General features: G+C 37.0%; 1 protein-coding gene across 1 annotated transcript; it reads right to left on the bottom strand.

Annotated features, from left to right (window-relative positions):
- Positions 1-1079: 1079 nt before the first annotated feature.
- On the bottom strand, positions 1080-19939 carry rhobtb1 (Rho related BTB domain containing 1). Its single transcript, XM_082151507.1, has 10 exons — positions 19666-19939; positions 17511-17706; positions 17173-17276; positions 11616-11801; positions 10505-11463; positions 9765-9883; positions 7320-7470; positions 6737-6825; positions 4400-4505; positions 1080-3643 (listed from the first exon to the last, which is right to left on the bottom strand). The coding sequence occupies exons 2-10, from the start codon at positions 17688-17690 to the stop codon at positions 3474-3476; spliced, it is 2064 nt and encodes a 687-aa protein (XP_082007633.1). The 5' UTR covers positions 17691-17706; positions 19666-19939; the 3' UTR covers positions 1080-3473.
- Between the last annotated feature and the right edge of the window lie 423 nt (positions 19940-20362).

The following is a 20362-nucleotide window of genomic DNA, read 5'->3' as shown; positions in this document are numbered from 1 at the left end:
ATAATGACCAGCAAGATCAAAGGCATTTAGACAGCAAGAACCAAATGAACCAGCCATTTGGTTTTCAGCAGCTACCAATAGTTAACAACAATTTCGCCAATACCACTGAAAAAAACCAAACAAAAAAACAACAACAACAACGACAAAAAACAATCATGGTATCTTATGCATGTGATCATCTATATATTGCTTTGGTAAACTAAATAATATCTACAATATAATGACTAAACTTTATTATTTTTCTTCAAGTATGAACATTCCTCCTTTATTAGGCAGTTACATCGTTCGTCTGGTTTCGTTCAGGATACATCGGCACCGACCGGGTGTTTTGTCGAGCAAAAACTGTCATTGTCTTTGCGAGTGTAAAAAATACTAACACATAAAGCCGCAGTACATTCTTTACCTGTGAAAACAGCCAGTAATATCCTCCCATGAAACATCTACATTAATAATTATTTATTATAGGACACAGCAAATCGTTTTAGCTTTCACAACTATGACAATCTTTGATGTGTAAATAAAGTTACAATCCACTACAGTACATATGTAACTTCTAGCACAACAATGGTGGAATTCATGTATTATATTATGTTCTATATGTGAGTAGTGGTTACATTAGGCCTATTTATTTTTGTTAGATATGGTTTGCCCTGAACTAAGCGTGTTTCTAAGCCCTTCTAATTATAAGTGAATGTGTAGTTTGTCAGTAAAGATTAGCATTATGCTACAACACATGGAAGAGACTAGAAAAATAAAGTGTAAAGGCCCGTTCACACCAAGGACGATGACTATAACGATAAACATGAAGACATAGTTTGCAAATCCTTGTAAATGTAAAAGAATAGCAGAGTCCACACCACAACTATATCGATAGCGGTACAGAGAAACGGTCTCTTTCACAAAGATTTTTTCCAGCTGATGAACGATAAAATTGACAGCCAATCAGAATCCATCCTGCCTTCACGCTGCAAAAGACGCGAGACGCGAACGCGATGGTTAAAGACGTCCGTCTAGCGTGTGTTTAGCGCAGTACAATGAAAAAAACGCATTCTGTCTGAAAGATCTTGAGCATTTACGACATAACTGCAGCATGCTTATGATAAACAGAGCAATATCGTTTGTTGCTAATGTGAATATAAAGTGAATGCTAATATAGTTACTGCTATTTATCTTTATAGTTATTGTGGTGTGAACGGGCCTAACTGGTAGACTGTAGCTCCTGTAAAACCTTTTCCAACTGGACAGAGCTGGGTCATTCATATTATGCAGTATATATGAAGTCGCCATCATATTTAATATTGGATCAAATATTAAACTCACCATTAAAATAAACCCAATTAATTTGTTTTCTTTAATCACAGTAAAAATCTCAATTAAAACTTTACGTAATTTCATGTACTAAATTCTCAAATAAAAAAATTAATAAATTTCAGTTGCTTATTCTTTTTTTTAATCATAATGTTTTAATTTGAAATCAGTTTTAGGTTTTTGATGTTTCCTCATTATTCCTAGTTAAGGCCCGTTCTCACCATGGACGATAACTATAACAGAGATTTAGTTTTACAAATTTGTTCTGAATATAAAAGAATAGCAGTCCACACCACAACTAGAAGGATAACGTCACAGAAAATCGTTGGAATTACTTTCACAACGATTTTGTCCGGCTGATGAATGATAAAAACATTCACAGCCAATCAGAATCCATCTTGCTTTAAAGAGCTCGAGCATTTATAGCAGCAGATGACAAAACTGCAGCATGCGCTTATAATAAATAGTTTTTGTGTGTTGGTGTGGACGTGAACATAGTTATCGTTATCTTTATAGTTATCGTTCTTGGTGTAAACGGGCCATTCATCTTTAGTAAATTCCGTTTCATGTTGACATCATCGATATGTCAGTTTATATGACCTCTATATAAACTGACTCGACAATAAATTGTAAATGTATTCAGTATTCTGCACCAAAAAAAATTTCTAAACTCTTTTAAGTCATAAAGTGAGCTGGATATGGTAAAATTTAGGGCATGGCTTCAGCTAGCATGTATCATTATACTAAGCAGGGCAGCCGGTCTCGGAGCCCTTCTCAGCTCTACAGCGCCAATATAAATATATGGTAAAAAATGGAACTGCAACGCGTGCTAATTTAGAGCCATTGAGGCAGATTTCAGACTGTCCCACTTATTTTCACGTTACCCTATATAAACATTGCTCCAGACCAAGACAATATCAATCTGTAACTATTTGGCATGTCTGTTCTTCCTATGTGGAGTACCGTATCAAATTAAAGAAAGTATAAATCCTTTAGGTTAAACATACTCATATGAATAGCCTTTATATAGTTCTGTTGTGTTTGTTTTATGTTTGTTCTGAGAATAGACATCAATTTCTTTTCCTCGCCGGAATTTGTAATATTCTAAAACATCATTCGGAGGCAATAAAGTTCTAAGGTAACATTCTATGCGTGTGTCATGTGTACTTAAAGCCTGTCAAATGACAAAAATTTGTATAAAAAAGAAAAAATACGTTTAAAACTAACTGCTAATATCTCACTAAACGATGACTAACATTAAAATCCTGATAGGTTGGAAATAGTTTTGCATTCTTTGCAAGCCAATGCACCTATCTCATATTTTTGTCACCATGACCTTTTTGGGGCTCCATATCATCCTATCTTTCCTGTTTCTTGACATTTTGTAAATAATCAAGTTATAATTAATCATTTTAAGTGCCTGAGTTTTACCAAAACATATTTTTAAAAAAGACCAGCATATTATTTTCCAGAAATGCATCCATTTGTTTTGTTTTTGAAAAAGGAGTTCGAAATGTATTGCATAATAGGAATAACCCAGCTATTCATTCCTGTCCCTGCTATTTACATAGGGATGAATTCTGTTAGCTCTTACAATCACGATGATCAAACTACATCCATTATATTACAATCTACAGCAAGCCCAAATATCAAGTGCTCAAAGTTTTTGGTCATAATCCAAATCACAGGCCTCCCACATTACCCCAAATTTGCCTGAACACAGAATTGTACAATGCTAATTTGGTAAATCAATGTATGTGCTCGGAATTAGTGGCATAATGAGCATTTTCCACTTAGATGACTTGATTTAACAGTGTTAATGCAAATATACAGTATATAGCACCTAAGTGAAAAAAGGAAATACAAGATAAAACAGATTCCCTAATCCTCTTAGTGTTTAAAGATTCTTATGTGTGTAACACAGTCAGATCACTGCTGTGACACAAACATGTCCGACACAACAGCACGATTATTAAAACGAATATTACACCATAAGGAATAGGCTTACATCACCTTCACAGATTTGTTGGCCAGCATTGATTGGACATTGAGATTGTGCTTCAAACCGATTGCTCGTTTAGAGTGGCCTGTTTCATCTTAGCAAAATAGGAAAAGAAGGAACATAAGAGCTTTGAAAATAAAACGAGCTTTAGAATGGAACAGACTCAAGCAACAGCAGGGGACGTGCTCCAGAAACACCAGCGTCGCCTCGAGTGATGTTTATTCAAAACCACATCCTCTTTCTCTCTCTCCTTCTTCACCCGCTGATAGTGATCTTCCTCCTTAAGATACCAGACCGGAGGCCAGCGGTGCTTCTCAAGATATTCCTGGTTTTCTGCTCACATTACAACACAAACCCAGAAAGATGTCAAGGGTGAATAATAAACAACAAAGCTTAGGAAGCAGAAATGTATCCTCTTAAAGGGACAGTTCACCTAAAATTTTTAATTATTAAATGTTTTGCTTATTTACTTCAAGGGGACCTATTATGCCCTTTTACATAAAGTCTTGATTTTGGTTTTAGGGTCTGCTAGAATAGGTTTTCATGTTTAATTGTTAAAAAAACAACACTATTCGTCTAATATTTTGGAAAAATGTCTGTCTGTAACGCTCTGTTTGGTTCCGGCCTCTATGAAGCTCCTCCTTCCAAAAAGCACAGTGTGCTCTGATTGGTCGGCTGGACCAGTGTGTTGTTATTGGTCAACCGCTTTGAGCGTGTTTGGAAAATGTCTAATAGTTTCAACACACTACTAACGCAACTGAATTTTTCATGCTCAAACAGTAACTTTATACTAAAGATTTATACTAAGTAATGCAGTCACTATGAACTGTAGTGAAAAAGAGCAACGTAAGCATTTTTCTAAAAATCTCCTTTTGTGTTCCATAGGTATAAAAACTAACAGCATATGGATTTGAAACATAATTTTCATTTTTGGGTGAACTATCACTTTAAGAGGACACTCTTAAAGACTCATCATAGCTACTTCTATGTAATAAAGCAAAGTTAAATGTAATTACAGGTGCTTTAAATCATGCAGTTCCAATGATGGTGTTTGCATCTGTCTCATAATAGTTCAGGAAAGGTTTTTACCCAGCAATTTCGACTTTATCTCTTTGCGGTAATTGGCACATATCCTGTTGTAATGGGTGCAGATGTAGTGTAAACACCAGGCAGCGAGTTGATTAGCATTATGGAACTGTCATCAAAACAAAGAGAATGAAAAAACAAGACGTTAACATTGTTTGTTTGATAAACAGTCACACTGTTATTTAGTCTAAATATTGGAATACAGTATGATCACTGTAAACAAAGGGTGTCATCTTGTATTCTAAAATTATATTTTGTATTTTACTATGAGTTTTTGCTGCTACTGTCAAATCTTTGAAGGTTACTGCACAATTTAAGGTAGGCTAAAAGGAAAATTAAATGGTGCCAACAGTGCATGGGCTTATATAGCAACCTATTACAACTCTCAGGGTTGCTCCAAGCCAAGGCAATTATAACTGCAATACGTTTATTGTAGCTTTGGATAAATTACATATAGTAATTACAGTTCTACAGAATACCAGATATTTACAGATATATTTACTTCTGTAATTTGCACCTGTAAAATCACAGCTGATTTTATTGTAGAGACAAAGAGTGTTTACATAAAACATGTTTCTGAAAGCTGTTCAATTACAGTAAAAATATTAAAGCAATACTCTATTTTATACTAATGTTGCCAGTTGTTTACAGTAAATGTCTTTAGTGTATGTTTTAAAATTTTTTTTTTTTTATTAATTTAGTATATATTTACTAGGGCTGGGGAAAATAACACATTGATCTTGAGATAAATCTCTGATTAATATGAAATGTTTAATGTGAGACATTTTCTGAGAGAAAATTGTTTTGTGGAAAAGTGGTTTCCGCAAATTCAACTGAAAATGCAACTTTTAATGACTTCTGCGGTCTGAAAATGATTCAATTCCTTCATGGCAAGCCTTTTAGTAAATAGTAGAACACCCTTTTGTTGTTCTGACCTAATGCAAACGAGATGTATAACCAGACACCAGCTTCTGGCAGCGTTTCTGAGGAATCTTAGACCATTCCTCATGAGCAATGGCCACCAGTTCAGTAATATTCTTGGGTTTGCGTGCTGCAACCGCCTTCTTCAAATCCCACCAGAGATTTTCTATAGGGTTTAAGACAGGTGACTGTGATGGCTAATGTAGAATCTTCCAGGACTTCTTCTACAACCAAGCCTCGGTGGATTTTGAGGTATGCTTGGGATCATTGTCCTGTTGGAAGGTCCGATAATGCCCAAGCTTCAGCTTCTTCACTGACAGCATGACGTTTTCTCCTAGGATTTCCTGATACTTCAATGAATCCATCTTGCCTTCCACACGCTGCAGGTTTCCAGTGCCAGAGGATGTAAAGCAGCCGCAGAGCATCACCGAGCACCACCATGCTTAACTGTAGGGAATGTTCTTTTCAGCATATGCTTCATTTTCTTCTTCCTCGAGACATACTGCTGATCCATAGGGCCGAAATCACTGTGTCATCGCTCCACAGAACAGAATCCCAAAATCTCTGTGGCTTATTTATATTATTTTGAGCAAATTGGAGCCAACTTTTCTTGTGCTTTTGGGTCAGTAGTGGTGTACCTCTTGGAGTTCTGGCATGCATTTAGTACACGCCTTATTGTGCAAGCTGAAACATCAGTGTCTGTTGCAACCAAGTCTTGCTGCAGATCTTTTGCAGTCACTCAAGGGTTTTTCTGAAACTGCCTTCTCAGAAATCTGGTTGGAGCCGTTGATAGCTTCCTTTTTCTGCCCCGTCCAGGTAGTGTAACCACTGTTCCTTAAACTCTGAACTTGCAAAATATGCTTCCAACGGTCTCTCTAGGAACATTTAATGCCTTTGCAATCTTTTTGAATCCTGTTCCTTGTTTGTGAAGGGCAATGATACCTTCTCTTCACTTTTTGGACGATTCTTTTGACTTAGCCATATTTCTAACATGCAGTCAAATGTGACAAACCTAGCTAGTTCGGATATTTAATGTGTTCTGGCACAAGCACACCTGGTGCAACTAATGAAGCCCTTGATTAGTTGCATCAGGTGTATTTTTGTTTGAGATAACACCTGTTTTGCAGATTTGTGATGTTGTGAGGGATTCTATTCAAGGGGTTGAATAATTTGAAGATTGCAGAAGTCATTAAAAGTTACATTTACAGTTGAATTTGGGGAAATCACGATTATAGAACTGAATTTACAATTACAAGTTTTAATATTAGCAGCCGATTAATCGTGACTCACAACAACTATCCTATGTGATTAATTCGTGTTTTTTTAATGGTCCACCGTACTAATATTTACATTTATAAATTTAGCCGACACTTTTCTCTACTATTATTTATCAATTTTAATAACGAAGGATGGATTTACCTGAGCAAGCTCCAGATAGGTGAGTACCTCTCCATCAATATCCTGTCCATCTTTAGATGCTTTTAATAACTCGCTCACGGCGTATTGCTCTGAGGGGAGAAAATATCTGTTAAACAGAAGGTATATTCAGATGAGCTTTTCCCCAATGTCAAGTTTAAGCAAAGCAGCGTTATTTACACAACATAATATTTCATTTGATGCTTTGCTACTCTTGCAGACTGTAAATAATCTGACAGCGCACAAAAAAAGAAAATGTGTTTTCTCTGGGGCGGCGCAGGCTACGCAAAAACCTGAGGTAAATAGCTGCATCTGGAGTCACAGATACATTTCAGCCTGTCACCACCACGTCATTAGATAACGTCTGCCGGACAGATTGTAGTGTGTGCCACACAAAGCTCTGCGGAGACATTCTCTTTTATTTGGCACCTTGACATCACTCGTTGCTAAGCAACACAGACCGAAAGGGCTCAAAGACCTGTTCGCTTTGGATCTGAGGTGGTCAAATGGTTCTGTGCTTGAGGAATGCATGTGGTGTCTTGTGTGTCATTTAGAGCGTGTGGCGGGGCGTTGGCAGAAAGCTCACCTGTCAGGGCGATGAGCCGTGGAAGGCACAGTCTGTTGGCCAGGGCGATTAGCTCCATTGGGTCCAGGTCTGCCATGGGCGACAGCTGACTGGTGTAGAGATACTCGAGCACTGCCTGCATACATACCCTGCTGGTGTTGGGGAATGAGACCTGGCAACAGATATGAACGTACGTCATTATACATTTTTTTCAATTCCATTTGGTGCCACTAAGTCAGCGTGAAATAGCATTTACATCCCATTTACATCTGAAATATGACATAATTCTTGAGTGAAATAGGACATTGGTGGAAAAGATGTAGAATGAGACTTAAATTAAATTGCGTGGGCATCTTTATATGACAGGTATTTGGAGAGGTTGAAAAATAAAAGGACTTGTGACATCTACCAAAGAGGAAAGTCAGTTAAAAGGCGGACCAAGTTATAGAAATGCACAAAAAAAACCTGCAGTTGTTACCTACAATATTGTTTTCTGCTCGATCTAACCTAATTTGTGAGGTTGATTTATTCAGACGACATAAAATTTTGACCTCAATAAAATTTACATGAAGTTGTTACCAGATGAAGCACATTTTTTAGGTTCCTTGGTCAATGTAATAATATGTATTATTTTATATATTAAATATATTAATATATCTTTTTATATACTACTATAAATTGGTAAATATAATAATAATATTATTAATTATAATAATAATATGTATTATTTTATATATATATTTATTTTAATATATAATAAAAAATATTTTATATATAACTATTATTAGTAGTATTCTTGTTATTATTTATTTATGTATTTATTTATTTATTTTGTAATATAGTGTGTTGCTGAGTTTATTTCAGTAAGTTATTGTAGTTTTTGGGGGATTAATAATTATGCTGAATATTTTTGGAGACCAGTTAAATGTAAATAGGGCCAATTTTTATTTCCTGTGGACTTTCACAGGATTTATGGGTGATTACAAAAGAAATGTAATACTCACACTAGAGATTTGAATTCGACCATTGAAGAAATATGCTCAAGAGCACCAACAATTAAAAAGATAAAAAATATTTATATTTCAGAACAGAAACAATGTGTGTTTAGCAGTCTCTGGTCAGCTGATTGGAAACGGGACATTTCAGTCTTTAATCTCTATGAAACGGATGGTCGGCTCACCAGCAGCCTAGCATTACTAAGCACATTTGAGTAGAACATGCAGATAGATGCTGCTACGTAACCCATTACATAATACTCTTCAAGGGCAAGCACAGTCTGTGTTTCGCTGGGGTAGTCAACCACTCCAAAAGAGAGTGCAAGAAAAAGAGGCATGCTCTCTCGGATTTGAGCAAGCACTAGATAGACTTATGTCTGAAAGTAGGACGCTGCCTAAAATATAGCTGTCCCAATTGTTACAGTGGCATGAAATGTCAGAGCACTAAGGCAAATAAAAATGACTGGCCATCATGCATTAACTCCCTTGTGCAAAAATTATCCATAGAAGAAAACAGATCACTGTCTCTGAATGACGTCTGCTTTTCCTCCTCAGGGAGGAAACTTGGTTTTATTCCACCTTGGCTTTATTCCACCTATTAAGGAGGAAATTACTGAACAGTGCCACAGATGAAAGCGTCTATTTGGATAGTGGTAGCAGGATTAAGTGTGCATGTGGCATCCGTGGAACCAGCAAAAAGCATAATGTTTGCTTCAAACAGAAGGAAGTAGCTTACCTGTATCGATGGTGCATCTCAGCTCATTAATTATGAATTATGCATGTCAATGGCTAGGCAATTATAATGAATTATTAATTATGATGCTATCTATACTATAAGGTTATTATCATTAATAAAATACAAAGACAAATATATGTAATCTAAAGTAACTCTATAAACAATTTAAGTAAAATCTAAAGTAACACTATAAATGTGCATTAAAATATAGACAAGAACTCTACAAAACTCAATATAGAGAAATTGAGTTTCAGATAAAAGGAAAACAGTTGTTTTCTAAATAATAATAAAAAAAGAATGAACAATTACTACAGATAAACTTAAATTGAAAATCAATGTAAAACAAAATTCAAATGAATGACATTTTTCAAAATGTAATAACCCTGCTATATTATAAATGTCTTGTAAGACAAACATCACTCACTCCAAAGCTCATAAGAGCTGACAGATCATTCATCACTGCAAAAATAGATTTTCAAAACGTCACTTAGAGACACCAGACCAGACTATTTTAGTTATTCAAGAATTCGATGCAATTTGTTGACAAGCCAATGTCTGTAAAATGTGTCAGTGCGCATCTATTTGAGTATATATTCACATGTAAATGTCTGAGCGGTGTGACCTTGTACCATCTGTTTATGAACTGGCAGACTCATTACTGCTTAAGGATAAAGTAAAGATGTAAACTTGTCAGTGCCCTAACTGGAGCTCATTAAACATTGTTTTCACACTCACCTCGTCATTTGCACTCTCCATGAAAGAGCCCCCAAATAAGGCAGCCATCCAGTCACAGCTTGAGATCAGCAGTGGTTTGTGGGCGTTAATGGTGCCATCATCCAAACTGAACACCACATCTGCAAGACAGTCCAACACACCATGAGTAACTGCTCTTTACAAAGGAATCTTTTATAGAATCTTTGCTATCCCATTTTATACCACTAAAACTAATGCTTTATCACATCAACAACAGTGTTGGAAATTAAATAACTGAATGTAGTGACGCTATTAATAACTATGTTTTTTCAGTATGACAGTAGTTTCAGTAAAACATGCTGCTTTTAATGAAATACTTATCCAATAAGCAGCTGTATAGCATGACAAACTGCAACATCATCGCTCATAGCATGAATGTAGTTAGCAACTTTCTTATGGCTTGACAGTAGTTACATGTACATTTATCAATTTTTTAAAGCAACAAGGTATATCATTCAGTCCATGCATTCACTGGGAATCAAACCCATGACCTTGAAGCTGCTAGCACTGTTTGAGCTACATACCTGTAGTTGAAATACTTTTAATTATGAAAAGCTTGTGGCTTGGTATTCTATTAAAAAGTAATTTCCTCAACAATACATTTCAGGAGGCTTGCAGATGTTGTAGCAGATGTAGCAGATGTTGAAATAATCATTTTCAAGTGAGATGTTACTTTCTCAATCAATGTAAGATAAATTAAACACATCTGTGTTCATTAATACCTGTGAAATTATTCTTGGCGAGACACTCTTTGATTCGGTTTGCCTTTCTCACATGAAATGCTTTTGTGATCTCTTGATTCATGAAGCCCTCATTGTTCATGATATTCTCCACCATCATCCTGAGATCAAACACTTCTAGGATCTCTGCAATCTGGGCGATCTTCATCAGGTCCTTCTCCTTTTCATCCAGCTCACCAGTGTAGAGGAAGCGTAGGACGGCACTGAATGGTCCATTGTGGATGGAATGATCCATCTTCACAACAGTCATAAGAGCCGGCGTACCCGTGACTGGGTTGATCACGTTCTCCTTGTGGATGCTGTAGAAAGCCTTGCTCCAAGAGGCCAGGGACAGCCTGGTGCGCCGGTGCATCCCACTTAAACTCATCACTTTGAGGGTACCATCACTCTTGGATGCTCGGAGCGAGCAAGGCGAAAGGTTGGGGAGAACAGTGACGTCCTCTTCTGTGTCCAGGCTTAGTGTGCGCATCAGTTGATCCCGCCTGTGACGCTCTGTTACCACCAAGCACTGGGACTCATCTGAGAAATCCATTTGAAAGAGGTCGAAGAATTTGGATGACGAGGTAGACAGGTAGATCCTGTGGGCAAACAAGTGGACGTGTTCCTGAATGATGAACATAACATCAGCGCACAGGGGGCTTTCAAGAAGTTGCCTCGGGCCATCCCGGTTTTTGGCTGGGCACTCTGGGATCTTAATGAGTGGTGGAGGTGCTTTGGGTGGCAAAAATGGTGCCTGCAGCAGTGGCTTCTGGACCTTCCTCAGGTGGGACTTCCAGAACTGTAGGTGGCGTCTCGAGATGAGGGCTGCTCGGATTGCATTATCAAAGATATCCTTGATCCCAAACTGGTCGAAAACACTTGTCTCGTAGTATGGGATGCCAAGCTCTTTGGCTACCTCCCTTCCACTCTCTGGAGGCAAAATATCTCCAGGTTTAATAGGCCTGTGAGAGACAAATAAATACAGTCAGTTCTGGCATTAATATGACAGCGCAACTGGTTAAAGCGTATGCAACTTTGGGAATTTTCATAGGAATTGCAAAGGAATAGCTGTGAATTGCAAAGGAATAGGGACAAGGGCTTTAGTTACCAGTACCTTGATAATGGTCGCCTAGCTCGATTGACTGCCTCCAGGTCAGCATAGCGCAAGTCCAGCTGGCAACCGACCAAGATGACGGGTGTGCGTGGACAGAAGTGCTTGATCTCGAGGTACCACATGGTTTTAACATGATGTAGGGAGTTGGGATTGGCGATGGAAAAGCAGAGAACCACTACGTCAGACCTTCGAAAGTGAAAGGTAAAAAGGAAATCAGGTCATTTTCCAATGAAAACTTGTCTGTGCAACAACACAGGACAAGACACCACGTAACACGCATGGCATGCTAACAGGATTTTAAGCCAAGAGTGTCTTATGTGACAGGTGCCAAGCGGTATCCGTAGAAACATCACAGTCCTTCAGTGTTCGGTGGACATGCAAAACCTGCAATATTAATGCCAGCCTGACATTGACTTGTTGACAGCACGCAAAAAGATTGCCTTTAGTTTAGACACACCGGATGCCCAAGACTACAAACTCCTTTGGCAATGCTTTTTTGGCTGCATCTGTGAGGACTAGAACAAACATGGTCAACAAAACAGACAAAACAAAAGCACAAAGAGGATGACATGCAGACATTCTGGCGCACTGCTGGCATACCTTCCTGAAGCAAGATTAGTACAAAGTCTATCCTGGGGAGGGGAGCAACAACCGTCACCACACAAGTAGGTGAATAATGTATAATCACCCGTTTGCCATCGTCCACAAAAGGAATCGTGCATTTCTTGCTGACTGGGCAAGCAAAGGTCTCAGCTACCACACCACATACTTGGCAATGCAGAGAATTATGGAGATGCTAGCAGGCTTGACGACTTACAGTGTCTCTCTTATGTTTCACAGGCTTGCATAAAGATCATAGGAGCCCTACAAACAAAAAGAGGCACAGAACAATGCTACATAATAATTTGCCTTTGTAGTCAATGACAGTTCTGAAGTCTGTCTGAAGGAGAACAACATTACCTCCACAATCTTTAATGACAAGTCCAAAGATACAGTTGCCCAGAGTCTGATATCAGTCAGCTTTTAAGACGTGAGGTTGAAGATATCTGAACACTTTGATATGGCACAGCATGGTCCCAATAATTGCTAGGCTAAAGACTATCCTGCCTGCAGTAATTGTTTGCTGACATCTCGGGTCGAAATGGGGCTCTTGGCAGATCACCCTAGTGCTCTAGAGACAAGCCTGTTTTGATGTTAAGCCAAAATCAATGCACTTCTGGTAAAACATGTAGCACTTATTTGGACTTCATAATGTCTTGGAGGGCCAGCATGGATGCAGTTTGCCCTTTCAGCAACTCAACAATAAAACTCCCTCAACCTGAATAAATGAGAGTAAATCAGCCTATAAGCAGCGATTATCCTTATTTACCATACATCAATCCAGGAAGTAAAATCATCTTAATTATTAATAATACAAAACACACTAACAGAAGGAGTCATTTGTAAAATTGCTACATCCATGCAAAAGTGTCTTTGTCTCCTTTAGGTAAACTCATGTAGACTGATTGCGGTAAAGGTTGTATTTTCCCTCTGTCAACAATGTCAGTTAATCACCCAGATTTATGACTTCTCTTTCACTGAGTTGTTTCTTCTCGTTTATCACAAAACGAACCAGTCACTCAGCAAGAGATATGTAAGTATATACTGTGTGAGAGTGAAAATGTTTAAGTAATTGATATGTTGCAATTGTGTTTTTCTAAGATGAGGAAGAACTTGATATTCAGGAGCGTTTGTTACACCACTTCAAGTGGAGCTGTTGTATAATTTATATGAATATTTGACGGCAGGGTGAAAAATGCGTCTCTTCCAGTCAGATTTTGGGATCAGAACTATCTATTCTATAATATTTCTTTTTGTTTTTAACATGAAATGATAGTTCACTCATTTACTCACTCTCATATTGTTCCAAACCTTTCTTCTGTGAAAGTAAAATAGGATATTTTGAGAAATGCATCAGTTTTTTGTTTGTTTGATTGTCTATATCTTCTGCTCCACAGAAGAAAGAAAGCCATACAGATTTGCAATGTCATGAGGTTTAGTAAATGATGGCAGAATTTTCATTTTTGGTTGAGCCATCCCTTGAAATGTTACATAACGTGAGATTTATCATTTTTCATGAATAAATCATATCTTTTAGTCTGCGTCCATAAAATTCCAAAATGAGATGATGCAGCATTCATGTTTTTTTCCCATTATATAATATTATTGATACTGTGATATAAGCATTTATTCGTGCTGCCCTCCCCTACTATTATCCTGTGCTCATAAAGCAGGACACACATTTCTCACGCTTCTATTTGGTAATTACAGACAGGACATGGGGATTCTGAGAGGTGTAGGACTTTAGAATCTGGTTCCTAAATTATGGGCTACTGCTAAAGACAACAGAGTACACCACTAACACATTGAAGCCCTGAGTGGTGAGCATCTAGAGGTCATTCTTTAAGTCAGAGCCAAGCTTTATGACTCCAGACCTCAGTGTCTTGGTGTTATTTTAGGATGCAATAAAGCAAGTAAGACTAAAAATATAATTCCATTGAACATGACTGGGAGCAAGTTAGGGAGCAAGGCATGCTCTCCAGCCACAAGTCAGGTGTGTTTGATTGATGTAGTCTAGTGTATCTGGACTGAGATGGGTTTAGCACTAAATCATGTCATACTCTTTCTCTTGTAGGGTAAATATACAGACAACCTTTCTTTGGATTTCTAAAGTCTCTCTTCAGACTGTCAGAGGGAAGAATCGGGTCATACTCATCCTGTTGAACACCATCTGTTAAAAAACTCCAAAAGGACATAAGAACTGAACACTCCAGGAATATAATTTCTCTGAAACGGATTATTGGACTGCGTCTCATTCCCCTCTCTAGCTGGTTTGAATCAGTATATCATGAACATGAATTTGGGTGATAACAATCCACTAAGCACTGGGACACTGATGACTAAATTACTTTTGACATGACAAGGTCACTCAATAAAATGTAAATGATTTTTATCAAAAACATTGCTGTATAACAAGGCATGAGCTCCAGGTATTATATTCCAGCAAAATAAAGTAAATATAGGTATCAGATGATGCCCTTTTTTAATGGTGCATTCTGGGATTTCATAGGGACCGAACTTTATAGGAAATGACTTTGATTCCCTCTGCAGTCACTTACAGTACTATTGAACTAGGCCGTGGATTAACATACACCCGGTGGTCTAATATCGTTAAGATGTTTCTGCCATATTTTAATAAAAAAATTATTTAGTAAAAAAAAAAATCTTGCTGAATAATAAGTGAGGTTTACCATGAATATAACACCAACCATAATACCTTTCAGTAAAAACTGACCAGCTATCAGTAATATTTCCTAAATGTGTTTGTTTTATAAACAGTTAAACAAAAAAAAATGACCCTGAATGAAACAGCAATAATAAGAAAATGAATGTTGCATGCTAAATACATCTGTGAACATAACATAATTGATGCTAATTATGTTACCACCACTATACCAAAATGAGAACATTCTATGTTTATTCAGTTCTGAATATGCCATAAAAAGAAAGCATGAGAAGCAGTGAGCGTGTGATGAATGCAAAGAAACACCTCATTAAACAAGTGCTTGACACAAAATGGCCATGAGTTAACATAACAGTGCTCAGCTGTCATGTTCGGCACACATTCAGTTGCAAATAGCTCAGTGTCTGATGTCAGAGCAAATGATGAAAGCATATGATGGCAAGATGCTTCCTGTCTTTCTGTTCAGTAAAGTGGTGGCACTTGTGAACTGAAGAAGCAATTAAAAATTTTCTCTGGTAATTTGTTGAGATATTAACTAGAGAGCACTGTGACATTTTCTCATGCATACCCTCATATTTATTTTATTTAGTTTAATCTGAGTCACACTGATTGCAATAATAAATAAATACAATGCACCCTAATGAAATTAATTTAATTTAACAAGGAATTAAAAAGATAGTTCACCCAAAAATGAAAAACTTTTGTCATCATTCACATATTCTTTCATGTTCTTTCACACCAATATATGACTATATTTCTTCTGAGGAACACAAAAGACGATATTCAGCACTATTATACAATTAAAATGAATGGTGAACAACAAAAAACACCTAAAAAAGTAACACAAAAATCCATAAAAGTAAGTCTTCTGAGGTAATACAATAGCTAGGGTGTCAGAACTGAAATTTTAACTTTTATTCTTAGCTCTCAAATCTAATTTGGAACTGCACATATATAACATGGTAAGTGATTGGTTTAAGTGACAGACAAATAATGTTACGTGCATGTTGCAGGGTATAGTTCACCCAAAAATTAAAATTCTGTCTTCAATTACTCACCCTCATGTTGTTCCAAACCCATAAGACTTTTGTTCATCTTCGGAACACAAATTAAGATATTTTTAACTAAATTTGAAAACTAATCAATATGAATTAAGCAGATTAGTCCAACATTTTCTGAAGACACTCTATCGCTTTATATGATGAACAGATTGAATTTAGGCTTTTATTCAAAAATAAACATTCAACTCACACATCAGTTGTTGTAAATGGAAGCTCATGCATGCTTGCTTGACGTGTGAGAACCAATGAGGCTCGTTCTCATGTTACGCAGCACGTTTGAGCTTCAGCATGAACCAATGAGGTTTGTTCTTGTGCGTCAAGCAGGTTCGGTTGAGGTTTATTTATGTTCGCTGATCAATGTCTATATGTGATTAAAACACTAAATTAAATCTGTTCATCATATAAAGCGATCCTGTCTCTTCAGAAAATTTGGACTAAACCGCTCAATTCATATGGATTAGTTTTCTTGAACTAATAGATAGATCTCTTGAACTTTTTTAAGTGGTAGTTGCGTAGCTGTCAATGAAAGGCCAGAAATCTCTCAGATTTAAATAAAAGTATCTTCATTTGTGTTCCGAAGAGGAACAAAAGTCTTACGGGTTTGGAACAACATGAGGGTGAGCAAATTATGACAGAATTGTCATTTTTGGGTGAATTATACCTATTAAATTCAGCAACCTACGTGTTCCACAGAAATATTATTATATGTTGTATTATTATATGTTATTTCATAAATATTATATCACAGTAAACGCTTTATAAATCCATACAACTATAGCAACAGATGACTATTATTTGTTACACAGAAAAAGGTAATGGCATGGGTTGATCTTTGGTTTGCCAATAAGCGGAAAGGGCCGTTTCATGCCCCCCTACATGGAAGTTGAATACTCAAGCTGACCCTAAAAAATAAAGCTGAAATCTTTTTTCTTTTCTTTTCTTTTAATTTTTTTTTCTGCTTTCAGTATTTAAAAAACCAAATAAATGTACACGGACCAACACACACCAAGAAGCATTAACTTTGAATATAATTCAATATTTTAAAATAGAATATTTGAATGTTGATTATTCTGAGAGATTCATGGTGCATTTTGTTCATTTTAGCTTAGCTTAGCTTTAGTTTAGCTTAGCTTTTCATTTTTGGGTGAACAATTCTTTTAAGCTAGCCTCACTATTAAACAGGAAGTGCAAATCAAACAGAATGTATTTGTACCTCCCGTAGGCGAAGCGTCTGTCTTTGTGATGGTCTCCAAAGGTATCCCATAGCCGGAGGGACACACTTACGTCATCCACAACATCTCTGGAACGCTCTAAGACCTACAAGGAGTCATAGCGTTAATTCGGCTTTTAAAGTAGCACCCCTGCCCCGGAGCAAAGAAGACCACAGGCGTATTTGATCTTTTTCTGTAATCTGTTTCCCTTCTGCCAGCTGAAATTTAAATGAATCCTGACAGAAGCAAATCTGGGGATCATGCGCTCATTATCTCCAGCCATAGGCCTGACGTAATGCAATGATAATGGCAAGGTAAATTTAATTGAGACAAGATTTACCTCTTGACAGACTCTGTACTGGTCGATGGCCCAGACGGTGGGTACATGGGTGGCCAGCAGTTGGTACTGGGTCAGGGTAGTGTTGCAGGCCCGGGCACAAATAAGGCGAGTCTTCCCCACGGCATTGTCTCCTACAACAACACACTTGATGGTCTCTACGTTGGGTCTTTCGTAGTCCATGCTTAACTTTAGCACCCTATGACAAGAGGAATTATTGCACAACAATTCATAACGACGCACATTCATACTGGTATTTCATTTCAGAAAGCAGAAGCCGCAGAGAGCGTTGACCTTGCTGTGGGTCAATGAAACCTCAATATAATACAGGACTTCTTGTTTTCGCATTCCTAAAATAGTTGCCCTACATTATATCCACTTATTCCTGCTGAGTGGGACAAAACACAACCCATTTGACTTTCTTGACAGATGCAGTGTGCATGAGTGCAAATATAAAGATCATTTTAATTAAAAAATAAGTCGAAATATTTACTAACAATATAAGAGTGTGTTTAATGACAGCTTTGGTAATTATCGGCTGCTAACTCTTTGGCAGGTGCATCTAATGTAATCATTAAATAATAACATTAACAGTAAAGATAATCCATGTGGTATTATATTTAAATACTGAAAGCATACAATTATTTCTCATGTCTTAACTCCAAGGGGAAAAAACATGTCTGATTACATAATACAATATTAAATTACTGATGTGCCCTTTTATCACTCCAATTAGTGCTGATACATGATGCGGCATCACCTCTAATTTTCACCTTCACACCTTCAGTACATCTTCCACTGGATGTTTTGTTAAAGGTGAGGTGTAAAAAAGCATTCTCTGAAAAATCATCACTGACACTTTAATTCCTATACCTCAAAAATGTCTTAACAGTGATGTCAATCAGCATTAAAAATTAGATAAAGGCATGTGTATTCATTCAGCATGATGACAAAACTTCCATGCATGCACCTCTGTGCTCTCTATAACTACCACAGTGTTATCCACTCATCTTTTATGGTGAAATCTCTTTATATACAGTACGAATACAGAGTCATTGGCATTTTTTTCAGGGGCTGTTGCAATTTAACTTTGAACAAATAATGAGGTTTTTAGCAAGAATCAGTTCTGAGTTCTTGGAAAAAAATCCAACCCACTAAAATTGCTGTCTTAAATGTTTTATTAAAACCAAAGTGGTACCCAGGTTTACTGCATTTTTCCAACCACTTACAATTACAGATGAAGAAAGCCAAGTTGAATCGAGTAGAAATGGAAAAGTAAATGGGTAGTCAGAAACAAAAGTCGTGATTTTTATTAATAGCACATAAATCTGGAGTGACTATTGCATTCAAGTTTTAACTTGCAGAACAGTCATACAAAAACCTACTAACCCTAACTGCAGAATCAAGAGATATTGCAGTGTGTATGTCATATAAATTAAGGTAACACTTTATTTTAAGGTGACATATTTACACTTTACTATGTACCTACTATAGTAATAACAGTAAATTATGCATCATTACAAGTAACTAACCCTAAACCAAACCCTAACCCTATAGTACATTTAGTTAATTAATAGTACTCAGTATTTATTTGAGTAAGTACAATGTAACTACATCTTAAAATAAAGTGTAACCGAATGTAAACATACAACAACATTAGTGCACACCGTGAAACGTGGAAGTATGCAGGTACCCATATAAGGCGTTATTCATATCTCATCTGACCCTTAAAAATGATTACCCCCAAGTTGACATTTTATTATTATTAATGTGAATAAAATAAGTTAATTTAGATGCTACCACACAATGCAAATTTTTTCATTTATTTATTTATCGTTTATAGATGAAACATTTTCATTGCTGAAAATGCAAATAGTAATGTAGTAAACTTGCAAAGCATTTATGTTGTGCATTTTTACCATAGCTGTATGGAGAATACTGACATTACTCCACATTGTCCACGAAATGTAATTTTGGGAAATAATTCCATAACCAACAAAAATTATATTATAATAGACTTATAGCCTAGCATATAAACAATGCATCGTTGTCTCTATTTAAGAAGTTGATCAACTGTCCTACAAGGTGCATGATGAATTACATGAGGACACCACCCTGCAAACAAAAGCCACCACACGCTGGACACACGCATACGTACCGTGTCTTTGTGATGTGAGTGTTTATTGTTGTCAGAAGTCAAGAATTCTGAATACAGTGACTGCAGCTTGCTGATGTTATGAAAGAACAATCGCTCGTCGCTAGCTGGGGAAATGCTGCAAAACCATCTCCTAACCGCCACTACGTCCCCGTTTGTGCGCAAAAAAGTTAATTCCTATATACTTGCAAGCGTATAGACTGGTAAATACGCGGGGATATTGTGTCCTTCCCGGTCGCGAGGCTCTTTGAGAGAATCATCATCTGTCGCGAGTCAGATGCGGCTTCCATTGTGACGTCAGAGAGCCGGTGCTATTAATAGCGCGCGCGTACGATTTCATTCAGGAAAACAAGGTGCCTCATATGTGCTGTGAGACGAACAAGAGCATCAGCCAGCGTCTCGAAGCTCATTTTCAGTGAAACACAAAGCAAAACGTGTTCATTTAATATAAGAATCATCTTAAAGGTGTTCAAATTGAATTGCTTATTTGCTACAGACTTGACATATGACTGCATAAGTGCCAGTCACTATCAAGGCTGGTAGCCATTTAAGTCTAACTCTGTATAACAAGGCATTATGCTGTAAATCTACACTGGATATTACATTTATTCTGAATTTATTTTACAAGCACAGTCAGACACACACACACACACACACACACACACACACACACACACACACACACACACACACACACACA

Source organism: Leuciscus leuciscus (assembly GCF_965113295.1).
Source record: "Leuciscus leuciscus genome assembly, chromosome: 21".
Taxonomy (NCBI): Eukaryota; Metazoa; Chordata; class Actinopteri; order Cypriniformes; family Leuciscidae; genus Leuciscus; species Leuciscus leuciscus.
The sequence above is the reverse complement of the archived record's forward strand: the minus strand, read 5'-3'. Positions and strand labels throughout refer to the sequence as shown.